The following is a 26,662-nucleotide window of genomic DNA, read 5'->3' on the forward strand; positions in this document are numbered from 1 at the left end:
AAGTCATGGATAATTTAATGCAGTGTCTCCTGAAATGTGTCATATTTGCCATGTAAAAATAATAAGGGGAGGGGAGAACTAATTTATTTGTCATAGCCTGTTTCATTTTACTTTCCTTTTGCAGGTTAAAAAGATCAAATATCATCAGATGGACTCTCATCATAACAAACCGAAGTACAATGTGTTCCAGGACTATCACAATTACAAACACCAGTGGGGAAATAGTAATGGTGGCAGTTATTATCATAAACCTTATTATCATAATAGTAACAAAGGCTACAATCAATACAACAATTACCATCCTCGCAACAAGTATGCAGGGCGAAATGGTGGTTATCACAATGGAAACAAATACCACAACCGTTACACTAAAAGAGATCGTTGGAGACACTGATTCCTACATACAAGTTTGTGATTCTGTAGGGAGGGTGTAGCCTGTTTGTAACTCTCTCAATGTGCATACTAATGTTGTGTCAAGATAAAAACTGCAGACAATTTGTTTTGTTGGAAACGTTGGGTATGCTATGAACAGACTACATTTCCTTCACCTTAATCATGTTAAAAACGATTTTGTTTATTGTAATGACTACTGAACTTTGTGACTCTGACACCTTTAATATTATATTGCATTTGTGGGTGTCAGTAGATTTTTCCTGTAACAAATTTAGAAATTGCATCGTCATTAAAGCTCTAATGTACAGTATCTATTTGGTCATAAAAACACGATTTTTCTAAATTTCCTAGAATGGGCTGGAGATGTCGCATCTAGACAGACATTTCTCACATAGAAGAGCTGTTAGGGTAACTGTGTTGTGTGTGGAGATACATTGAGCTACCATTAGTGGAACCTTTCAGATTGAGTAGCAGGTGGCTCAGAACACCTTGTATTTTTGCTTTCTTTCCTCCAGAGCACTGGGGGATATTTATAGTTACTTTCAAATCCGTGGAATTTGACATACAACGTTTATATTCCACATGGGAATCAAAGCTGTTCAACTTGGATTGTGCATTTTGTAGATACTGACTTATCTACGGAACTTTTGTAGATGTAATTAAGGTGGATAATGGTATTATATTACAAAATATATATGTATATTCACAGAGTACAGATATCACCACATAGTAGCAGTGATCTTCCAAATCACCAGATTACAGAATGTGAATAGTGAGGTTATGAATCATTGCAGTCTAACTCTGTTGTTATTCTCAACTGACAAGTGCAACGGACAGAATTGGTGGTGTACAAAAGTAGTGTTTTTATCATATTGAAAACTTTGGTTTTCAGCAAGAAGATAGTCATTTTTAATTTTGTACTGGGTGAATCATGTACGATGGAACATGGGTGTTTGTCATCTTAGAATACTTTTTGAGTTCGGACATGATGCATAGCATGTTCCAGGGAAGGGAGGGGAGAGGGGAGCATCTTTAATTGAAAGCAAAAATTCTTTTCATTTTCATAAACAGCAGCAACCCATGATCCATTCACCGTGATTAATATATAATACATACTATATAGTTCAGTGGGGGTTGGTTATTTATTTTTGGTTGTATAAATACTGATTGCAGCTCTTCATTGTAAGCGTTATTAACAAATGTATATAACTTGCCTAAGCATCTGTATCTGCTATTGCTGCTCATAGTGGACATGAACTGAGGAGTCCTTAATTAAATGTGTCTGATATGTATTGTAGATTACAATTGTATACTGTGAAGGTTTCTGAGACATGGACAACGGATGCACTGATTATAGGACATGTTTTATTTTTCAAATTTATTAGGGTATTGACATTCATTTTCTAATGTTTTGTTCATTTAAGTGAACTTTGATGAGTTGAAGGAAAACTATCGAAAAAGTCACTGTTTATATTTAACTATGGTTTAGTTTTGTCACAATATATTAAAAGAACATTGATCATGACAGAGATGCACTATATGACATACTCGTACCAAATTACACTTTTTTAAATTTGTGATGAAATCATCAATCAGCCATGATCTTAATCTGTCATTTGAGTCTGTATTTAGAGATTATAAAATATGTACAGTTGAATGCAATGCTTTAATCAAATTCTCATTTTATATTTCTTCGTAGATCTCCTTCATATTCCCTCCTTTCAGACATGTTTGCGGTATGTACATAGCCAGTACTTTGTTTACACTGTTGGCAGCATATTCCAGACATTTTAGATATGAAGTAAAGAGTCTCTACTTCTCTTATTTATCTGTATTGCAGTTATTTAAATTTTAAAACACTGGTCAGTAGAAATGCTGGTAGTATTTGTATTACTAGGTTACCCATGTGTATATTTATTTGCACGATTTTCACCCTCAAGTTCTTAAATCCCCAATTTGAGAGAGAGAAAGAATTATAGATAGTTTGTGACATTAGTGTAAAATAACGTAAATGAATAAAATTAAAAACTATTTTGTATAAAATAATGGTTTATTTTATTATTATACATAAATAATAAGATAGAAAGTTGCACGTGATCTCCTTTTATGAAACTTTATTTCTTTGTAACATCTTGATTCCTGTGTAAATTGATTTTGTTGACAAAAGGATATCGTGTATATTATTTTATTGAAAGACCTCGAGAAAGACTTTATGAACTTTTCACTGATGTGAAAACATTGAATAGACCTGTTATTTCAAGCTATCGTGCTATATGCATTTCATGGGATAATTTGAACATTGATATAGAAGTTCAATTGGATCTTTGCTTCTATACTTTTGTGAGTTTACTTTCGTAGTAAGGATAAGTATTATTTGAAACAGACAGTACGAAAATATTGGCCATATTTCATTGAAATATTACCTGAGGAATATTCACGTATATATGTATTATACTGTAATGTATGATTTTAATATTGACATAACATGCTAAATGCTAACAGGAAGTAGCAGAAGTTACCTCTTGCTAACTATGCAGACCATTATGTTTTGTGCAGAAGAAATTGATTTTTTCCCCTCCACATAGACGTGTATACATGTTCTGAACTCTGATCATTTAAGATTTGTTCATATGTACAGAAAGAGCAAGTAACATAGTTTAGCAGTCAGTAAATGCCTTTTATGTGGCATATGATAGAACTGGAATTTTTCATCCCAATTATCAAGGGGTGTTTGTTTCATTTAATATGTTCATCAAAGAATTTTACTAGTGATTTGTTATCACTTGTTGTGAAATTAATTGAAGGCATCGTCAAAGTTGTTAAAATAATAGTGGCCGTGATAGAGAGAGCATTTTTTTCTTTGAAAGGCAATTTTACTTTTTCGTGTGTGATGATACTTTGGAAGTATTGTGATACTAAAAAGTGCAAGTGTTTTGAAAATAAGCATATTTTCAAAGGTTTCATCCATATTGGATATTATATGTTCCATAATGCAAACTTCCTATGAAGCATTAAATCTCGAAATCGAGGTTTGTTTTCATACATTAAACTGCAGTATATTGGAATTAGACTTTTGAGTAATTCACAGTGTCCTGGAAATGTCAGTTCGACATGGTGGATTACCCAAATATCTAATTCCAATCACAGTCACCGTGAAAGCCTAAAAACTCATAATTATAATCAGACAGTGGATTTTCGGTCCTGATACTGAATGTTAGGTGTACTTCAGTTGCAGGAAATTGAACTCATTATTACACTTTCTACCTATGCCAAAGATCTTACCACTGTGTAGGGACCGAAAATTCGCTGTCTGGTTATTATAAAAAGCAACATGTTCTTAAGGCTTTTCATTTTAATTTTTTAAGCTCACAATATGCTTCAAATAATTTTTTTGTCAGATATGTGTCAGATTTAAGGAACCCCATGAGTATTATTTGGTAAAACCAACATTTTTCTTCATGTGCTGTGTATTTTTGTAAATGCATATAAATTTAAAAATGTGTTTCAAATTATTTTAAAGGAAATAATAGCAGTTTATGTTGTGTACAAACTTTTTGTATGAGTAATTCAGGTAGCATAAGACATTAAAATATACACGCATGATGCATCTGCACTGTAACTAAAATACACATTATTGATAATCGGTGCTAAGATGTATAGATTTAGAGGAAATAAAAATAGCAGTAAGTTTTACTGTAGAAATCGTTACGTGTGACTTAAAAGGCATTGTTTACATTGCTCTAAGATAGTCCTTGCATTTTGTATAAGAGAATATATATGCAGTTTGCTTACAATAGTTTTTTATCTATATGTTTCTATGAAAAATTGTGCAGAAAATGAAACTGATTCTTTTCTGAATATTAAGAAAGAGTATCTAGTGGTAAACACAGTACTTCATCCTTTGATTCTTAAAAGTGCACACTGTTTATAACCACCAAGCAGGTCTTTGCTATAATAATGTATCAGTATAAACTTATATTTGCGATTACAGTTAGGAAACTACAGAAAATTATGAAAAACATAGTGTCTATTTAAGTTATAAGACGCATTTTACAAACTGTAATAAAACACTAAGTTATATAGGATGCATATTGTGTTGCAAACTAAAGATATTTTATGACATTTCATACTTCATATATGAGGCATATTTGTTACATTTGAGAAAAATAATAGCATTGGACGCATTAGTGTTAACACCATTTGTTATCAGGCAGGCATTGTTTGGTGAAGGTGAGGAAGCATAGCTTATATTTGAACCAATTCTAAACAGTATGATGCGTTTAAATTATCAAAGAAAAAGTGTTCTATTACAAACTGTGTGTTTGTGACATATAAGTTGAAATTTGTCTGCTAAGTTCACAGATTGAAATTTCACTGAAGGATAATGATTCAGTTTGTTATTCTTTGCTAAAAACTAGACTGTTTCCATCATACAGAGCTTCAACAAATGAACTTTCCGGTTTCGAACACATGTGACATGTTTAATGAAACTCAGATACTTAAAATTCATACCAATAGAAAGAGAAACTCGGAAAGTTTTGTTTTAGTACATCACATGTGATAAGACTGCTGTGTAATAACAGTTGTTCATTGTTGAGACGAAATGGCTGCTATAGAGGACAGAAAAGCTTTTTTATATTTTTGATTTTCATGTTAACTTGTCAGTTATTAGTGTCCAATGACATTTTCGAACAAGGTTTGGTGCAGAACTACCCATTGGGTCTACAATTCGCAAGTGGTACTCCGATTTTGAGGCAAGGGAATGCATTTGTAGAGGAAATTACCCAGACGCCCATCAGTAAGCGAGGAAGCAGTTCAGTGTGTCCGTGAAAGTTTTTCACGTAGTCCACGAAAATCCATAATCAGAGCCAGCAGATAACTGCAAATACTGAAGTCGACTGTGTGGAAGATTCTAAATTCAGGCCCTAAAACCAGAGGACAAAGGACTGCAACTTTCTTTCTGCAAGAGTATTTTTATCTGTCCTCCATAGCAGCCATTTCGTCCCAACAATGAACAGATGTTAGTCTTACCACATGTGATCTACTGAAACAAAACTTTCTGAGTTTCTCTTTATGTCAGTATGAATTTTAAGTATCTGAGTTTCATTGAACCAGTCATGCCAACATCAGCTTACAATGAGTACGTTGCCTGCTGTGCAAACAGTCTAGCTTGCTGGCTTCTGTACTCTTCCCCTCTTTTGCCGCGAGAGGCGAATAAGTATACTGATAATACGAAACACACAATTGCTTGCTTTTGCAGTACCTTCTGAAAACAACACAATGGCACATGTTAGTGAGACCCTAGAGAGGTTTATATATTTATGTATTATGTTTGTTTATGCTTAGGAAAATATTTGGGACTAAGAGGGATGAAGTTACAGGAGAATGGAGAAAGTTACACAACACAGAACTGCACGCATTGTATTCTTCACCTGACATAATTAGGAACATTAAATCCAGACTTTGAGATGGGCAGGGCATGTAGCACGTATGGGCGAATCCAGAAATGCATATAGATTGTTAGTTGGGAGGCCGGAGGGAAGGCTGAGATGTAGATGGGAGGATAATATTAAAATGGATTTGAGGGAGGTGGGATATAATGATAGAGACTGGATTAATCTTTCTCAGGATATGGACCAATGGCGGGCTTATGTGAGGGTGGCAATGAACCTCCAGATTTCTTAAAAGCCAGTAAGTAAGTAGCAAGTTTGTTTAAATATTTTATTTCAAAATGTAGTATAATTTATTTCGTTGGGATGATGAGAAGAATTAATTAACTCTTTTTTTTATATTTATATATTTATGGGAAGCTGATCCATTTTTGTTCATTATACGATTAAATTACATTAGGGATATCAGTGTAATTATGAAGACTACTAACTGACACTCAAATCGCACTACTAGTTCTAGAATCAGCAGTAGCTGTTTTTCAGTCTTAGCATTAAGATTGATTATTCACATTTTCAAGTGATGGAAAGGCACAATGTGTAAAAAACACATTATCTGTAATTTAATATACAGCGACATTACGATACATATAATTCCCAAGAATACAAGAATGTTGTGGAAGATGATAGGACGAAAAGCACTGATAATTATAAACTATAAGTAGTCCAAAATTTTACTAAAATATTGAAAATCTAACTAGAAGTTATAAGGCTGGGTAGTTAACAATTTAAAAAGTTTTACTGTGGTTATTATATATTTGTTTAAATTCCATCTCGCTCGTAAGTTTGCAGCAGAAGTAATGTCAATATTTGGGAACACTTATAGATGTGAACAGTTTTTTCACAAGTGAATCTCAACAAAACTTGGTGAAGACCACATTGGACAGATTCTCACATAGATTCTATTATGAGGATAGTTTCCAGCAAGACTGACATTGGAAGAATTACTTCTAGAGGACATTACAAAAATTTAGAAGATAGAAATTTTCACGAATAAGGACAAACCCAGATGTTTGTGTATGTGTATAAAAACAAAAGAGATTTGAATTAGTTTAGTTTTATTGCGAAAAATTGTCAGTATATAAACATTTTGAAAAGGTGCCAGGATTTAGCCTACTGCGCATTTATTCATGAATGGATAGTATCATTCACAATATAGTAATATTTCAAATTGTTTGTGTTATAACGTGAAATAATTTTTATTAAGAATTTTTATCAAGTATACTGCCAGAAAAATATTATTTAACATGATTGTCGAAACAACAGCTACATTCAGCCGGGATAGTGCTAATTCAGCTATTCATTTTTGCTGAGTTACAGCAGCTGTGAGTTCCTGCACGACCATTGCAAAATGTCCACTGTGTTTACAAAGAAACACGCTGCTATTGTTCCGTCTACTGCAGAATATATGATACCATTGGTTGTTGCCTACCCCCTCCACTTTCGCTGGCTAGCAGCAGGCTTGCAGCAAAAAAAATTTTGCTACGAAAAATGGCGCCCACTATTTCAGCGCTGTCGGCCAGCAAGGCATTCAATGCTGTCACTATTTCAGCGCTGTCCCGGCTGAACGCAGCCAACCTAACCTCTGATAATGACGTCTCTTATGCTCACTCAACCAAATCACTCACAAAGTGTACTCTGATAGCCAACAGTTTGTAACCTAGCCCATGTCCTTGACATGCCTGCATTAAATGTAAGTCACATGTGTCCGAAACAGGAAAGGACATTTGTGGGAGCCATTTATATGTATTACGTACCATTTGTCTTGCATGGAAAATACATGGAGGATAATTTTATAACAAAATTATTTTGTCTTCACAGTAATCGTGAAAATTACTCTGAAGAGCATATATATTACTAGAAATTAATTGCACAGAAATGTACATCTCATCATTTGTCTTGCATAGAAAATACGTGTGAGATAATTTTATAACAATTGTTTTGTCTTCGTATTAATTGTGAAAATGACCATGAAGAGCATTATATTGCCAGAATTTAACTACACATGAATGTACTGTATATCTGTCTACCATTACCATTTGTCTTGCATGGAAAATGCATGGGGGATAATTGTTTCACAAAATTATTTTGTCTTTGCAGTAATTGTAAAAATGACTAAGAAGAGCATACTGTATACTGTATTGCCAGAAATTATCTGCACATGAATGTATATTTATCTGCCATTAGCATTTGTCTTGCATGGAAAATACCGGTACGTGTGAGATAATTTTATCACAAAATCATGTTTCTTCAATTTTTGTCAAGTGATACATTCACTGTAAATAATTAAATAATCACATCCTCCTGGCTATTGTTTTCTTTATGTGCAAGTATTTAACTTCTTCAGAGATGTTAAACAAGTCTACTAAGCTGATAATTGAAGGGATTTTAATATGAAACAAAGTAAATTAGATAAAATTATTAATTCCTGTCTATGTGAGATACATTTGAACACTATAATTAATATTCAGTAATTGCATCAGGCCAACTTAATGGTTGTGTATGATAATGTAATGTCGACGTTGAGAGGCATTAATTCGTACAGTATATGGCAATTTAAAATTACTTATGTTTAAAGATACACTGCAATGTAAGTTGCATGGATTCTTAATATTGCATAAAAGAAATTAATCGAAGGGAGAGTCTCATATTACATTGCAGTAATTTTGCAGTCTGATTAAGGAAAACGAATATAAGAAGTTTTGAGCAACAGTTTCTCCCAGTTCAAAATTAAAATAATTTTATATTAGTAAAATTATGTGCATCAACTTTCATGCAGATGAAAAGATGGATTAGTGCCTTATTAGCAGACTAGTTAATATTGTGCAGCTGTATAAGGAAATCGAAATTCTTTGTATTTTAAATTGTACTTTCAATTTTTCAGTGTAACTAGTTAAATCTGAAACTTGATCCTTATTACATTTTTAAATGTAGATCAACTTCATGAATCGATTTAATAACAGACAATTTGATGTTGAATGAAACTGTACTACATACATATGGGTTGCTATATAAAACATATATTATTCCTGATGGTACAGTACCATTTCTTTGGTTACATGAGTTTCGTAGTAGGAAAGGAAGTTATACAATAGATGGCTACTCTGTAAGGGAGGAGACGGGTGAAAATTTGATAATGTTTGGTCAAAAATCATATTTTTTGTTTTTTTTTTTTGTACAAAATGAAGCTATGATGCCTACTTTACACTTTGACAAATTTTTAGAACCCTACGGTAGGTGTGTCATTAATTATACCATCTTTAAAAAGGCTGCATCCTTTAAGTTTAAAATGCATGCAAACTTTTAAAACTCATGTTCCCGAATTTTTTTTTTTCTTAATGTGGATTGCTAAGGATTCAACAAATTTTATGCTAGGAAGCTGAAATTTTTACTGCACGTTCTTTAAAGTATACTTAAACACAGTTATATTGGCAATTTTTTCAGAAAATAAAGTAGTTTTTTAATAAAAAAAAAATAAAATATGCGCATGTACTCTGTAAATTTGATAAATTTGAATATGAATAGGTTTAATTTTTTTTTCCTTTGTTTTACAAGATAAAATAAAAAAAATTAGAGCATAGGAATTTTCTAAAGAGTTTACGTGTATTGTAAAAGAAATTTCAGACTTGGGGGAAATGAAACATTTTTAAATTATGCTAATTTTTTTTTATTTTAAATACCTTTTAAAACATGTTATTGATATCAATATGAGTATGTGTACAAACTATCAAGTCTCTAGCCAAAAAAATTCTAAAATAGAAATTTCACCCATCACCTCTCTTAACATAAGTTAACTTGATTGGTTCATTTTACCTCAGATGTATGTTACTACATTTGAAAGCTTGAATGTTTCCATTAAAACTTAGGTCTTGGAGCATTAGTATTGTTTTAATATATGTTCTTGTTGTGTTGAAGCATAATATGTGAACATTTTGGTATTCAAATGTTCAGTTCAGACATACATATGAAATAGGATTTATAATTTAATATTGGCATATTAAACTCAAGGTCATTATGTTTATCTGTACCAGACATTATTATCTGGCTCAATTTATAATGTGTACAGTTTTCTCTCCTGCAGAGGTCAGCAGAGGATGGTGGACTTGCAAGGAGGAGTGTGTATTATCCTTGGTGATCTAGTTCTTGCCATTGTTGTTATTTTATTCGAAGTTACAGTGGTGAATTCAGATTCATGTGAGAGTGATAGACTTCTAAGAGGCAATAAAAACCCTTAATATGACTTTCTTTGGAAAGGAAGTAAAGACAAGGGTCATATTGTCAATTTATGGCACATTGTCTCTGAATGATAGGACTCCATACAAAGACCATTGATCAGCTATTCACTCTCCCTCACTCAAAATTCCTGCTTTGAAGGTAAATGTCTCTGTGGTTCATTGTCGTAGATGCCTGTGCAGGACTTTCATGAGACCACATAGGCCTCTCATAGAGAAAGTAGGAAACAAAGCAGAAAGTACGAGACTGGGCACAGTGATTAGACTGTAGTGTATCCAGGGCTGACTAGTAAGATTCATAAAAGAGTGTTGCAAATGACACATACTTTCTGAGATAGTTTACGCATTCTACATCAATTGATTTCTTCTATCATATTGCAAATGATAATAACTTCAAAATGAAATGTTTATCTTTTTTAACCAAAAGTATTCACTTAACAAAAATTAATTCTGAGTGCATATTACTTCATTTATGCATATCTTTCGAATAATAGCGATCTGTGAAATTTTTTAGATGCGATAATGGAAATTGTTCTCATTTTGCTAATCTGTTTGCACCATTTCTTTTTACTTCTTCCCTTTACCCCAAAAAACACAATTTTGAATCGTAAAATAACGCGAATTTTTATAACAACACGAAAAAAACATAATTTAAGTTTTTAAACGAATTTCAGCAGTACTTGTTCTTTTATTTGCGAAATCTTAATAATAATGTATTTTTAAGTAATACTTCAACCTCCTATAAAATTGAGTACCAGGTCTTTCCCGGGGGTAAAAGGCGGCCAGAGCGTGGTGCCGACCACACCACCTCATTCTAGTGCCGAGGTCATGGAAAGAATGGGGCTCTACCTCCATGCCCCCCAAGTGCATTCATGGCATGTTACGGGGATACCTTTACCTTTACCTTTTTACTTTAATAATGTAAGTCTTTTTTATGGCACATTTCGTTCTGCCATTTTGTCAACAAATCTATGTAATTTGTAAAAACTGAAAATTGATGCTGAAAGTACTGCATATACTGCTCTTAATATCTTGAATGCAGCCATATCAATGGGCCACACCAAAAGGGAAATAACTCAAAATTTGAAGTTTTGAGACAATTGAATTTTAAAGCTTAATGTTGTTCTGAAAAATCCAATTAAGACATTCTAATTTGAAACTTATAGTATACACACACACACCAGGTGGTTATAATTAAACTGAAGGTGTTCATGTGGCACAGCACGGACTGTAATGATCGTAGGAGTGTGAAACCTCGTAGATATGCTAATTAACCAATGTGCTCGCGAATTATACAAAAAAAAAATCGTTCCAAGTATTGCCACCAGGTGAAAGTATGGTGCTGTAAGCAGTCAGAACGTGCAATTGTCTGTAACTCTGACATCAGTATGTTCTTTCGGTGACATTTTACTCTGGACAGTGCAGTGAATATACAGAACTGTCATGTATAAGGGTTTGACTCCTCCACATGTTGTGCAGGAACAACCATTGCACTCAGCTTACATTACTGTTTGTTGTTATTTCACAAGCTCCTTCATTTTTGGTCCATTTTTCTTTGAGGAGATGACATCTCGTGGGTCTGTACAGTGACATCTGCACGTTATAGGACCTGCTTGTGCAACATGTGATTCCAGCTTTGCAAGAACACAACTGACCAACCATTATTTTCATGCAAGATGGGGCAACACCACATGACGCTCGCCAGGTGAAAGATTTGCTGTGAAAAACTTTCAGTAACGACCACATCATCTCTAGGCAATTTCCAGATGTGTGGCCTTCAAGATCCCCAACCTAAATCCATGTGAGTTCTGGTTATGGGGATATTTGAAAGATTGTGTCTATCAGGGATACATTCGGTCTCTGCCTGATCTAAAGGCTAGCAAACAACCTACATGTCACTCTGATTTCACCAGATATGCTATAACTGTCGACCATGCCGTGTTACTGATGCAACATGTTGCTGAGGTGGAAGGCCATGGCCATGTTGAACAGTGTTTGTAACCATAGTTCCTAATAAACGTGCCAGAACCACTGTTATCATCTGTTTGATCTTTCTTGCCTTTTTCCTGTGCCTATACTGCGCTTTGACTGCTTACAGCGCCATATTATCACCTGGTGGCAAAACTTAGAACTAATCATTTTTTGCTTAATTGGCATATCTACGTGGTTTCACATGCCTAATATCAACTTCATTGCTGTGCTGTGTTAGGCTGAACACCGTCAGTTTAATTATAACTACCTGGTATAACAACATTAACAGAATTTGGAGTAATTTCAACAACACTTTGATTTTTCACAGGAACAATGAAGGTTTAAAATGCAGGTTTATCAAAACTTTAAATTTTGAGTTTTCCTTTTGAATTGGACCGTCAATATATTAAAATCTATTATATAAATTGTAAAAACTGAAAATTGATATTGAAAGTGCTGCATATACTGCTCTTATCGTGTTTTATATTTTAATCCAGGATTATAAAACTTGCATATATATATATATATAATTTTAAAATAACACCGCCAAATTGGCAATAACGTCGAAATCTTGAAATTTTAAAATTAATTTTCCTTAAAAATATAACCATTTTCACTGGACTATAATAATAGTTCATGAAAAGGACCCTAAATCAGTAATATAATCCTCAATACGACAACAGTTTATTTTGAAATGCATAAACGTGTGATGGGAGAGTATATGAAGAGTCCACTGCAAGAATGATGGATGTCACTTTCTTGTTGAAAATGAACCAAGACTGTCAATGCATAGCTTAAGACATATAGAATGTACATAGAGAGTTATATGGCATTAACACTGATAGTCATTGTCCAGTAATGATCGGAAAATCACAGTTAAGCTTTGAGCGCTAAGCATTTCAAACTTACAATTGCTTCTCCTGAAAAAATGTATTCCGAATGACATCCATCATTCTTGCAGTGGACTCTTCATATGTCAACTTCTTAACACTTAATTTTGAATTATTGTTGTACCATGTATAAGGACAAATTAATTTGAAATACCCACATTAATCGTTTTTTTTCGACTCTGAAAAACATGTTTTAAAGGAATGCTGCATTAACTAACCACCATAAATCATTGTTTCCATATAGAGAACCTGTTAGAGAGCAACTGAGTCAGAAATTCATTAGAAAATTATTTAGTACCAGTACGATTGAAACTACATTCCTATTTTGTAAATGCTGTTTTATAATTAAACCATGACAAACTTTCCATCACTAACAAGGAGAGGACACACTCTGTATATCACCGAATTAAATCAGATTTTGTGACATGAAAGTACAAGACACACTGTTTAAAGTCATACCTGGTATGGTGGCCAATGACCCCTCGTTTTGGAAATATTGGCTATTGTTTATGACATACTTCCGTTAGGTGCCTAATAGGGAAGCATTAGACTGTGTAAGGGCGTAGCTCATGTGGTTGGATGCTGAGTTGTCATCCACGCAACCCGAGTTCGAATCCTAATGCCTTCTCACTTTTTAAAGCTTGATATTATTATTATTATTATTATTATTATTATTATTATTATTATTTTAATTCACTTTCAGTTGTCAGTTCCTATATTCAAAGCCATGTTGAAATATGTGTGGTATGCATCAAAACTGATAAACGAACGAGAAGTGTTTGTGAATGTGAAGATATCTGTTTCGCAGCAGAAGTGCGGAAAAATGTGTGTGACTGTGGACAACCTTCTTTCATTTGCTGTGCATGGTGGAGGAAATATGTATGTTTTGTGTGTTTTTATGACATAATGAATCGGGTACAAAATGAAATGGAATAGCTGCTACAGAAATAGAACAGACGCCAGTGACACATCTTACCTTCCTGCGTGAACAGTATTTCATTGTTTATCCTTTACAATACAATGTTAGTTAATTAGTAATTTGTTTAAAACATGATGAAGCATTGAATACATTGAGAAATATGACATAGGTATGTAAATAGATAACTGTGATCACAATATTAATCATTATTAAAAGAAAAAAAATATAGAACCAGTTAAGATTCGAACTCGGGTTGCCTGGATAACAACTCAGCATCCAACCATATGGGCTATGCTGTTATGCAGGCTAATGCTTCCCTATTGAGCACCTAACGGAAGTATGTCACAAACAATAGCCAATATTTTCAAAACGAGGGGTCATTGGCCACCCATATCAGGTATGACTTTAAACAGTACTTCTTGTACTTTCATCTCACACAATCTTATTCCATTCGGTGATATGCAGAGAATGTCCTCTTCTTGTGAGACATGTTCCTGTGTTATTCTCATGTAGTTTTCTTTCTAGGTTTTCTACCTAGTGATCTCCAAAGCAAGCAATGCTGTCTTTCAGGACTATTCAATTCAAAATGCCTGATGTAGATACACTTGTGACAGATGAGCATTACATCACGTCATCATGTCACTACTCAGAATTTTCTTAAATTGGACAAAAGTTTATTTCCTGAGCCCATTATATTATAATAATCTGCTATTATTTCCTCCCATTAAATTCGAAACTGTAACAATTTTGATTATAGTAAATAAATTGGAATATGAATATAATAAATAATTGATTTGAAGTAGACTACTCGAGTTAGTTGGCATGGGTTGGGAGTTCAGTTGGCAATCATAATTATTTAATTTGGTACAGATCTGATGTGTCTGGAAAATGTGTCGTGCAGTAAGCAAGATATGTAATTGTTTATTAATATAGCATGTCTGGGCTAGGAAGTAAGACTTAACATTGCTCACTTTTTTGTACATAATGATAATATTGTGCTATGCACCACATAGAAGTTGGTATATGAAACGTGAAGAGAGTTCTTCCTTTCATATACATATGTAACAACAAAAGTTAATTTTTAACAACGTACTAGCTCCTATAAGTATATACCAAATTTGAGAATAAACAGAGTACTATTCAAATTTTGTTGTCTCATAACTTGTGAGGTTCAACCACGTAATCAGAGGTTCCCCAAACTGTACATTGAGAACTGGCTTTCAATCTCTATGTGTGAAAATGGGTTAGAATAGAATTAAGAAAAAAACATAGAGAAGGAGAGTTCGTTGAAGTTATTGAAAGTATGCTGAATATTTGAGGTGTTATATAAGACGTATTTCACATAATATGTATTAAAATTGAAACTATAATTTTATATAATACAAATAACAATAAATACAGTGTACATTTATATATTAAATTCATTTATTGTATTGTTAGCTTGAACATTTAAGAGGTTGTGTTGGTGGTCGTGTGAGTACCATGACATGTAAGAAAAATATGAGGATTTCAACAAGTTACCTTCTAGAATGATGTAAGAGAGTAGCAACATGCTATAATTGATTTCAGTATTTTGAATATAAATTATTGCACTTGTGTTTTTCTGGTAATGTAAAATAAACTAACTGTACAGTGATTAGATCTATAAATTGTATCCTAAAAATGTATTTATTGTTCATAGCTTTTAAAGCAGTTTGCAGTTTGGGGACATCTGAAATTTTAGTACATAAAACTTTTGCAAAGCAATGAGTTTCTTATTAGAATCAAGTCATGTCCAATCATATTGAATATGTAAACAATATATTAAGGGTGCACTGTTGTTTTGTATGAATGTACTGTGACAGAAACAATTTGGACATGCTGAACAGATGCATTAAAGGTCAAGATGAGCTCATTAAGTATCTTTTCAGGTCAATCACACATTTTTCCCCACACTGTTCTAGTGTCCACACTTATAAGTCGATAACAAAATATTTATTAAACAGAATTTTCATGATTTTTCCATAGTAAACTAAGAGACACCAGAAAGTCAATCACTTTTTTTCATCAGAAGTTTCCTATCATAACATACTTTGTACGGTACATAGATCCTGTCTTCTTGCTGTGTGTTTTCGTGGTGCTATAAAGTGGTGCATCATTGCCAATTATGCATCATTCAAAGATTTCTGTGATTCACTGGTCTGCATTTTGAAAATTTTTTATGTTGTTTTGCATTTGATATGCAATTCTTAACGGATATTTTGTGCTGAATTCGAAAATAATCTCGAATTTATTCCAACACGTCAGATTTTCATACAAATCATAAAAATTTAAATAAATGCTAATAAATTACTACTTAGAAATGAAGTTGTAGCTTTGTGAAACGTCATAAAAATGATTTTCGACAAGCATCTTGTTAGAAAAATATGGATTACAATTTGTTGTTAACCATTAACAATCACATCCATAATTTTACCTCAATATTGCACTTCAAATTTCCCCCTTTTTGGCCTCCTCGAATCTTGTTCAGAGCAGTTTCTTTTCAACATCCAGCAGTCAACCACTACTTTACCACTCTGCTTTCCTTGATATCTTATTTCCATTTTTTTTTATATCTTGGTGAAATATTTCATCTTGTTTCTTACTAAATCTCCTAAATTATCAGGAAAATAATTCAGATGGGAATAAAGTAAATGTACTTTGACACTTACGTTGTAACTAATCTGTTTGAAACTTTGTAACATCACTTTCACTTTGTTAACATAATTTGGGTCTATTTTATTTCTAAGGAAATTAAAAACAATGTTTCTGAACGCATTCCAGGCATCCTTTACATTTCAGCTCATAGTATTCTCGAATTGTCTGTTCATAATCAGTTTTCGAATTTGTGGACCAATGGATATATCAGTTTTAATTTTTTCATAGGTTAATGAGGGAAATTTAACACAAAGGTATTTACAGCACAAAGGTAATCTAGAGCTTTAAAAAATTGTTTTATTGAACTTAATTTCACGCGTTTCTACATTTCTATGAAACAACCACTATTATTCTTTGTTCTCACAGAGAAAAGAGAACTGCTAGCAGTGAATGGAGTCTAGCTCTTAAAATGGCAGCTAATGTTTGTCAGCTGTGCGCTATACCAGGAAGGTCCTGAGATGGAAACCTCTGTCGTCATTGCGTCATGAGATTGAAACTCTTGGCCACATTTTAGATGCCTGTTCTTTCAGCGAGATGCTGCAGAACTCTAGACATCACAGAATCAGGTCCATGGTTGCTATAGCCTCGAGGAAGAAAGGTCTCACCGTACATGAAGAAGTCTATGGCATCTCTCAAGAGGGATTCTGTCAGCGAATTGACATGCTTGCCATTCCACCAGGCTCTACATCTGCCTACATTATCGACCCGACAATCAGGTTCGAGGCACAGGAACAACAGCCCGCTGAAGTCCACGCAGAAAAATGCAGAATTTATGAGCCCACAGTTCTATCCTGTTTGGAGAAATATCACCTCACCTCCTTCGAAGTAGTTGGGCTAATGATTGGTGCTAGGGGCACAGTACTTTGCCTCTTTGTCGGTTTCTGCAAGAAGTTCCAGCTGAACAACGACGTCATTCGTGATGTTTCCATTATTGCTATCAGAGGGTCACTTGTCATTTTAAAATACCACTTGTACTTTGTTTTCTGAAAAGGAAGAACTTTTGTTTGAACGTCTAATCTGTTTATTTACTATGTTTAGGCCTATTATATGTATATTATTATCTTTCCTGTACTTAATTTCCCTTTTTTTTTGTTCCCTACACTTCTCTTTTATGGTCTGTTTTGTTTTCACTCTGTGTGTTTGTTATGCTTTGTCCAATGAGGCAGTCCCGTTATTGGAGAGCTGAAAGAGTGTCTTTCTAATATATACACTTCACTTCTACTCGACAATGAAAAACACAAGACTGAATCTCCAAGTTTAAAACAACTTCTAAAGGGAGATAGTTTATCTCTGAAAGATTTTAAATGTGTAATCTCACAGGCTGGATCGCACTCCCTCATGGTTATTCCAATAGCAAGCTCTTAAAAGAGCAAATATTTCTTTCAATAAAATCTTATGACTTGAAAACATTTGGATTTCAACTTTCTCTTTATAGATGATGTTGGATAAAGGCTAATAATGTCTTACCTGCAGTTCATTTTAAGTTACTAAAAGGACGACAATAGTAAGACAACATTACTCAATATAGAAGGAAGAATATTCTTTCACATTTTAAGTAATAAAGTTGTAATTATGAACTGTCGTGCCTTTCAAATAATTGTTTTTAACAGATATCAATTACAGAAAAATAATAATGATTTGCTATTATGAAAAATATTAGAAAAATAAAATTTTGGTTTGTGAAAAATTCTAACGTAGTACATGAGAATGGACTTAATTTTTGTAATCAGCATAAAATTCTGATTCAGAAACACTAATTTTTTCAAAACAACAAAACCCACGCAGACCATTGTTATTTATTTGTACATAGTATTTTCAGTACAGTACATGCAATTATTTTTCAATTGCAATGTGTCTTGTTTCTGTAAAGTGGTGTATCATTACCATATTAACTGCTGACCAATTTTCCACATATAAAAATTATCTTATAGTAGATCCTCAAAGTGATGGCTTCATCTCTTCCAGGTTACAGAAATGTTTCCTGAAACAACAAATTTTTTGTTTTGTGATACTTACTGAAAACTTCAACATAAATATTGTCTTCTATAGTCCCGTCACTCTAATTTCCGGCAGCCAATCGCATTGCAGGTCGACTACATTTAAACATGTGCATCTTGTGTGATTCGCTGATTCATTTCTTAAGGCTCGATAAATACTTAATATAATCGCCCGCCATTTTAGCTCTTTCGTTGGCGTTCGTATAAAGCACACGACGTTATTTGCCGCTTCATTATTTGCTGAATTACATTGTGTTTGATTTATTATCATAGGAGCTACGACATGATAATGTTTAACGGTGTGGCAAATAGATTCCTCTTATGGTAGCTGGGCAACGTAAGAACAAATATGGCGAACGATACTACCTACCTAGACTTTATAGAGCCTTCACTTTCTAAGACGTAAGCAAAGAGGCAGAGTCACACCGGAAGTAACAGTGTCGGGACTTTAATACATCCAGGATTTAAATTTGGAGTTTGAGACAGTGATGATATCCGATATCTTCTCAGTTGTGTTATTCTGTATAACATTACTATAAGTTTTTTTTTTTTTTTTTTTTTCTTCGTTCAGTTCATGGAAGAACAGACTCGATATGTCATTAAGATACATTTCAGAATTCACTGTCTGTTTGTGAAATGGCCCAAATTATTCTGTAAACACCAGACTCTGATGTTCACGCCATGTAAAGGAACTCCTTTACAACATGCATATTTGCTGACATAATATTAACATGATGGTTAAGGTGGAACGAGACCAACAAACACATCACATACTAATTGTTGGAACCAGCTGCAGTATTTAACCTTCTACGTACATTTACTAGCAGTAGCTTTGAAGTATTATTATTTTTTATGCTCGACCATGCCGAAATGTAGTAATTATACACTTGGTAGTAGCACTTTAATGGACCTCATTAAAGTACACCTATTCATTAAAGTTCAGATGTTCCACCAATCAGAAAATACCATTGTAGCAATATGAAAGCGCAAGTATCAATTATTCTCGGATATGCAATCGAAAGACAACTAGCGTGAGATTAGACACAGTTTCTCGGAAAAAATCAATACTTTCGCGTCTGCGCACATTTCACAATTTACGAGGTATTGCACAAGGTCAGTTCCACTCCTCAGATAAGAATAACATGAATACTTATGAATAATTTCAAGTTAGAAATATGGTCGAGCATAAAAAGTCGTATGAAACTTGCCTATAATGCTAATTAAGATGCTCGTATGAAAATTATGAAACTCGCTTGTGCTCGTTTCATAAACATACTCGCGTCTTAATTACTACCAATATAGGCTCGTTGCATAATGTACTATTATGGCATCGATTTTCTTTATACAACATGTGTAACAGATTGTCATAATAGTTATAATCTCGGGGGAAAAACGTAATACGGCGAACGCAAAGCTCCGCCCACGTCCTCTTTCCACTTTTCCCCTACAAGCTCACCACACACCCTAGCGGGAAAGAGTGGAAATAGGGGTTTAGGGTGGGGTGACATCTAGTGTAGGGAAGTGGAACAAAAAGAGTAACGACATCTACTAAGCAAAAGAGGAACTTCGTCCTGTGAGTCTCTGTCTCTCTCTCTCTCCTCTCCTCTGTGTGTTTTTTTTTTTTTTTTTTTTTTTTTTTCTTTTTCTTACGACTTCGCAGGAGGGGAGATGCGATCCGAGAAAGTTCGTAACTAAACCTAAACGCACGCTTTTTAATTACGCTTTAGACCTCTTGGCTATCGAGGCGAGTTGAAGTAGAAGGGAAAATGCATCTATTTATGTTTAAGGGAACTGCCATAACGTATTGTAGAAGGGGACAATGACCGAATAGCGTGGGTAGAAACTGGTGGGCTTGTGAATGTCGCTTGGTAGAGGTTGACTACGGGGGTGGCAGAAGTGTTAACGCGCGGAGCTTCATTGTGTCCGTGTCCAACTTCGTGTACAGACGTAACCACATGTAGTGATGATCCGTACCGAAGACGTGTACTTCTTCCTGAAAATGTCCAGGGAGAATTTGAAGGCGGATACGGTAAGGTACTGTGAGGAGCATGGACTACTTGCTAGTTATTACGAGTGTCCAACCCGTGGGAAAAAAAGACTATTGTGTTACTTCGAGGATGTGCAAAGTTAACAGGTGAGTGTTGTTTAATGAAAACCACATTACATTGTGTTGTGTTGTGTCAGTACATGTTGTGGACAGTTGTCTAAAGGTGCGTACACACTTAGCGAACGAACAACGAACGAATGATGAAGCAAAACTTCGTTGTTCGTTCGCTGTTTGAAGCGACGTACAAATCATCAGCAAATTGTCAGAAAACATTCACATTCGCTGATTATCCGCTATAAAGGCAGACGAAAATATAATTATAGCAAGTGCAGGCCTGTTTCATAAACACAGTAATAATATTAATTAATAGTATTGCAGTCATGAAAACAATTTTATTAACCGACTAAATTCTGTTTCATAAACGTTTTGCACGAGTCATAAAATACGTACAGTAGCCAGATGATTTGAGGTTAAGGCTGACAAACATAACCAAGTTGGTCTGCACTCTACAGCTATTTATATTATTCTCTCTGTTAACAGTTGTTGAATGAAATAAGTTTTGAAGTACTATCTTTAATAGCAACAACAGAGTAAATCGTAATATGTTGAAGGTTTGGGAGACAATTTATTTCAGATAAGATTGTAAATCACTGCAACTCGAAGTTATTGTTTCTGTTATTTGATTCAGTTGATTTACGAGTAAAAGAAACAATATGATAAATCTAAAATATTGTGAACAGATATTTATCACGTATCTGCTGTTGTAAAGTTTGCAATTCCAAAAACAGTGTATCAGTGACAGAAGCGTGTGTGTGCGCGCGCGTGTGTAAAACTTGGACCTCGTTATCTAAAGAAGTACCATATGAAAATGTTAAGCAGTGAAAACTTTTGATGACAATATTGTACCAGCCTTAAGGACAGTGTTAACGACAGGGTTAGTGGACCCTGCAAAGCGTCTTATGTAAGATATTTCAAGTTCCGTTATAATTCGGAATACTGCGCAAGTACTTATATAAAAATACTTAAAAATTATTGGTGCAAGCGTAAATAAATACACATAAAAATTACTCTTTTACCAAAAATAAATAAGTAATGCAATAACGACATAAGTACTTACGCGGTGAAGTCGTTCCTAGAAAATATAGTGTTTGAGTTTGAAGGTGTGGATGTTGTAGAAGATTAATGTTATGACGAAATTAATAAAAATACTGAAATTGTCTTAATGGGTTTTTATTGCTGATTATGTTGTAAGTAGTATTTTCAAGAAGTTACCTGACTATACAAAGTGCAAATACATATGTTCTAATTAGAGATTGTGATGTGGAATTGTGGATACGGTACCTATAAATCTCGTAAGTTAATTTTAGTTTATGCCCTCAATAGGGGTGGTTTAAAGTAGTCCACATATTTTGTAATAGATCTACTTGATATATGTCTGCAAACGATTTTGGCTCACCAAGATCTTCACAATGTTAATTATGAAGAGTATATAGATTCAGGTTTCACAAGTATACACTGAAAAAACATTTCAATAGGTACAGAAAATATTAATATTACTGTATTTTGTGATGTAGATGTCCCATAGGCATATATTTCTGAACAATTATTATAATTTAAAAAATGACGAGAAAGGAGGGAAAAACGTTAAGTTCAATCATTCAAATAACATAAAATAATGTAAAATATACAGTAATTACTTTCTAACAGTTCTATACTGTAATTGAATTTAATTTAGGTTTCATCCTTTCAAATTGTTCCTCTTTTACAATTAGATAAGATAGTTTTCAATTTCAGCCTGGTCCACCTACATTGGCGCCTACGACAGTTTGTAAGTATGGAGAGGGACTTTGTTAGTCATTTATTTTGTCTCTTATGCTTTTTAAAATGGGGAAAAGACGTGAAAATAACTTGAAGGAACAGAGTTTTTTGCGAAAAGTTCTCGAATTGAAAGGTCAACTATTTCATTATATTCGTAACTTTCTTGCATATGGTTGTAGGATATTCGTTGTCTAAAATTTCTTGGACGTCGGACAAACACTCCCTCTTCATCACTATTTGAGTCAGAATTATCCATTTCAAATGGTTTCATGGTTTTATCTTCAAAATCTAACCCTACATTGGCATTTACTTTTTACAAATTATTAAACTATTACTTAAAATACAGTCATGGAACTAACGTTAATATTATTAATAAATTTAATTATCTTTGCTGCTTTATGAAACACTTTAGTAATATTATTATTTATTTTAGTAATAATATGAGCGTTTACAGTAATAAATAATATTATTAAATATTACTTTTATGAAACAGAACAGTAATAATATTACTTAATGTTATTACTAGACATCGGATTTTTAGGCACTAAAAATTGCAGTTTTAGGCGCCTAAAATAAGCACAAAATTTGTAAAATTAGGCTCTATTTTAATGAAAATAGGCATTTTAGGCACATCAAGGTATCATACTTATTTCTTTCGCTGAAATTTTTAGTTATACACTAAAATACGCACAAAAAAGTATGTTTAAACATTAAAAAAGAATACTATATTATATTTATAAACAGAGCTGCACAAATTTAATATATTGAAACTAATGAAATAATGATTATTGATATCAAGATTACTCATGTTAAGTTATTGAAATTCAGTTCCATGCTCAGACTTTATTATAACTATCTGCACAGTACACCACCAGAATTTTTTCTAAATTCTCCACAGTTAACCTTTGCCTTTTGTCACTGAGAATCATTTTGAAAGCAGAAAAACTTCTTTCAACCGAAACTGATGTGAGAGGCGCAAATTTTAAATTAGGTACAATAGAAACATCAATACTTACTGGAACATTTACACTTCCCCCCAATATCACTCTTGATACTTTTTCCAACAATGAAAATCCTACATTCTTATTTAATACGTTGTCCCACTTATTTTTAACTTTTTTCCCAGTTTCGTCCAAAGCAGAATGTATGTTCACTTGAGCTTCCTTTACTATTGCTATTTGGCTACAAAGAGATTGTTTTTCACTTTCTAATTGTTCAATGCTTGCAGGTATGAAAGAAAAGTTTGATGTTATGTAGGCAATATCGTTTTTCACTCGTGAGTCATTCAGACAATCTTTCACTGCTTTCACACACGCTGCACTATCAGTTTCAGGTAATTTATCAATAACTGTGACCACTTCTTTAAAATACTTAGAATAATACACCACTGACTGAATCCAGGTTCCCCATCGTGTAACAACAGGCTGAGGTGGGAGTGGGATATCTGGAAAGTTCTCTCTGAATATTGAAATCCTGGATGGGGCTTTACAAAAACATTTTTTTGTATTAGAAATAAACGAATTGACAAGAGGAAATTCATTCCGGATTGTTTCAGAAACCCTGTGAAGGCCATGTGCTAGACAGGTTACATGCGTGAGGTTAGGATAAAATGTTTTAAGAAGTGGAGCTGCAGCAACCATGTATGAGGCAGCATCAGTACAAAACAACAGAACTTTAGAATCGTCTATATTACCTGAGTATAAAGACTGTAGGCCTTTATTTACAAAATAAGCAATGGCTTGGCTATTCACTTTCGAAAGTTCCTTAACACATACGAGGTGTGGAATCGAAGGTCCATCAGGACTAAGTTTTCCTACTACCATATTTGCTATATACCTATTCATAGGATCTGAGGTTTCATCCACAGAGACCCATATGTAAGAATCACCTATATCCTCCCGAATGGAAGCTAAAGTTTCATTGTATATTCTGTCTAAGAAATTTTTTCTTAGGGTCGACTCAGATGGGATATTTTGTTTGCAGTATTGTTGTAAAAACTGACTTAAAACCGGATTTTCAATTGCATTCCAGGGAATGTTAGCAGCAACAAACGCTCTGGTTAAATCAGCATAGAAATTGCTGCTGAGATTGGATGAAGTAGGCTGTGTTAGTAAAGTTCGTTGCAGTTGATTTTTCTGCTGAGCTTTAGCCTTATGAGCCGCTCCTTGCACATGCTGCTTTAGGTGGCACTTCTTTTCTTGCGAAATCTAAAAATGCAAAGTAAACTGAATTAAAATAAAATCCTAATTGTTGTATTGCCGTATTTCTATCACAAAGTTAGTGGGTTCGAACAATCAAAATTTTAATGACCTGCAAATACTTTAACTATCGGAATTTAAAAGGTTAAAGTGTAGTGGTCTTAAAAAGAATTATACCTCAGGATAGCTCAGTCAATGTATAAATATTATAGGCCTACTCAATAAAATTAATAGAATTTATATATTTCAACTATTGTTACATACCTGTTTGCTACAAATCTTGCAGAATATTATTTTTCCATCATAAGTGAATTCTGAATATTCTGTTAGCCATTGCCGGATCAATGTAGATTTTGCACTTATATTTTTCGGCATTATCGCGTTAAACTTCACAGGAAAACGCCCTACCGCTCAAAACTTCTCAACACAAATAAGGTGAGGGAAAGAGCAACTGTTAACGAGCATTCAAATGAACCGTTGTTATTGAGATTCAATTGGACAAAAATACAAAGTTCCACTTATTGTTGCATTTCCTGGTAGTGTTAACACTAGGAGGGCCATTCTTTTAAATATTTTGTAACGGTTTACCCTACTAATTCGCAGTTTTACGACTTTTCATAAATATTTCAAAAACACTCTTTCTCCAAAAATTGTGATTTTATGACACTCTGAAGGGCAGTACAGCTAATCGGTTTCAGACCGAAAACAGTCATTTTTATAGTATAGTATATCTCTGAATCGGTAGCAGCACATGTTGTGATTGTTGCCTGCTTCAAAACTAAGGTTGGTTCTTTGTCGGCATTTATGCCTCCAAACATGTTAAATTCGGTGAAATCTATTGCGAGTGTCGTGAGATTCAAAACATTTTGTTTCCTTTATCAATGGTTTCATGGCCGGTGTGAAGCAAACTTTCCACTTTTTAAATGCCTTAAATTTCGCAGTGAATGCATGTATAAATTATAAAAAGTAAGAGTAAAATGCGAAACTTTACAGTGAGTTAGGCATTTTTAGGCGAATATTAACAAATTAGGCTCTAATAACCGTTTTAGGGAATTTTAGGGCACTATAAAACTCTTTGAATACCTTTCAATTTCCATGAAACACAAATATTAATAATTATTTTTACTTTTCTCCTAAAGAAACAAAATAGGCATTTGCCCTAGAATCCGATGTCTGGTTATTACCTTTTTAGTAATGGTATTAAATTATTACTTTTATGAAATAGGCCCCAGGGGAAAGTTTCAGTACACGGATACCTCACTGACAATAATTATCTTAAAATATTAAAAAGAGAGATTTGTCTGTGTTTGTCGTATGCGCATCATGCTTACGAAAAGACACTTTTCAATGCCAATAATTTATTTTGTGTGCACAAGGTTGGAACTTTGTTTTTCCTGGGCGTGAATTTGTCCAAAAGGAACGACATATGTTTATACGCGAACCAAGGTGACTCGTACACTTCATCACTCCCCATTCCAGAACTTTTTATGGAATTCTGTCTTTCACTCCAGAATGATGTCAGTAGGGATTCAATTTTCAATTTTCTTTTTGACTTCTGCTCCCTACAATAAACAAAAAACATATATCCACTGAAAATAAATAAACAAAAATAATTTTCAAATTTTGCGCGTGTTTGACTCGCCTATCTTGCAGCTAAACATCTTTCCAATAGGTTCCCAAACATCATGTTTTCTTATTTTATTGTGGTAAGTAGGATACTTGGGATTCCATGAAGTTTCCTGCTCCCTATATGCATTAATAAGATTTATAACAGCGTCTTCCGTCCACTCCAGTTTCGACATCCTGTTAGTGAAATTGAACTAAGCGCTGCGTTCTGCTACGAACTACAAGCTAGTGGCAAATCCCGTCCACAACGAATACCAACTTCCTTTGATGTACCGACAAGCGACGGATCACTTCCGAAGGCAAACCAAACGATCGGTTTGCCTTTGCTGCGACGTACACATGTACCGATTTCAATCAACGAATGCAATCGTTTGTCGTTCGTTCGTTGTTCGTTCGCTAAGTGTGTACGCACCTTAATGCGTATTGCATTGTGGTTGTGGACAGTTGT

General features: G+C 33.9%; 1 protein-coding gene across 1 annotated transcript in view; it reads left to right on the plus strand.

Annotated features, from left to right (window-relative positions):
• scny (ubiquitin specific peptidase 36) overlaps positions 1-15,750 on the plus strand; it is a 74,240-nt gene extending 58,490 nt beyond the window's left edge. The window contains exon 13 of the mRNA XM_069845285.1: positions 125-15,750. Coding sequence (XP_069701386.1) covers positions 125-394 — 270 coding nt within the window. The 3' untranslated portion in view covers positions 395-15,750. The remainder of the gene's footprint in view (positions 1-124) is intronic.
• Positions 15,751-26,662: the final 10,912 nt, after the last annotated feature.

Source organism: Periplaneta americana, chromosome 14, assembly GCF_040183065.1.
Source record: "Periplaneta americana isolate PAMFEO1 chromosome 14, P.americana_PAMFEO1_priV1, whole genome shotgun sequence".
Classification (NCBI taxonomy): Eukaryota; Metazoa; Arthropoda; class Insecta; order Blattodea; family Blattidae; genus Periplaneta; species Periplaneta americana.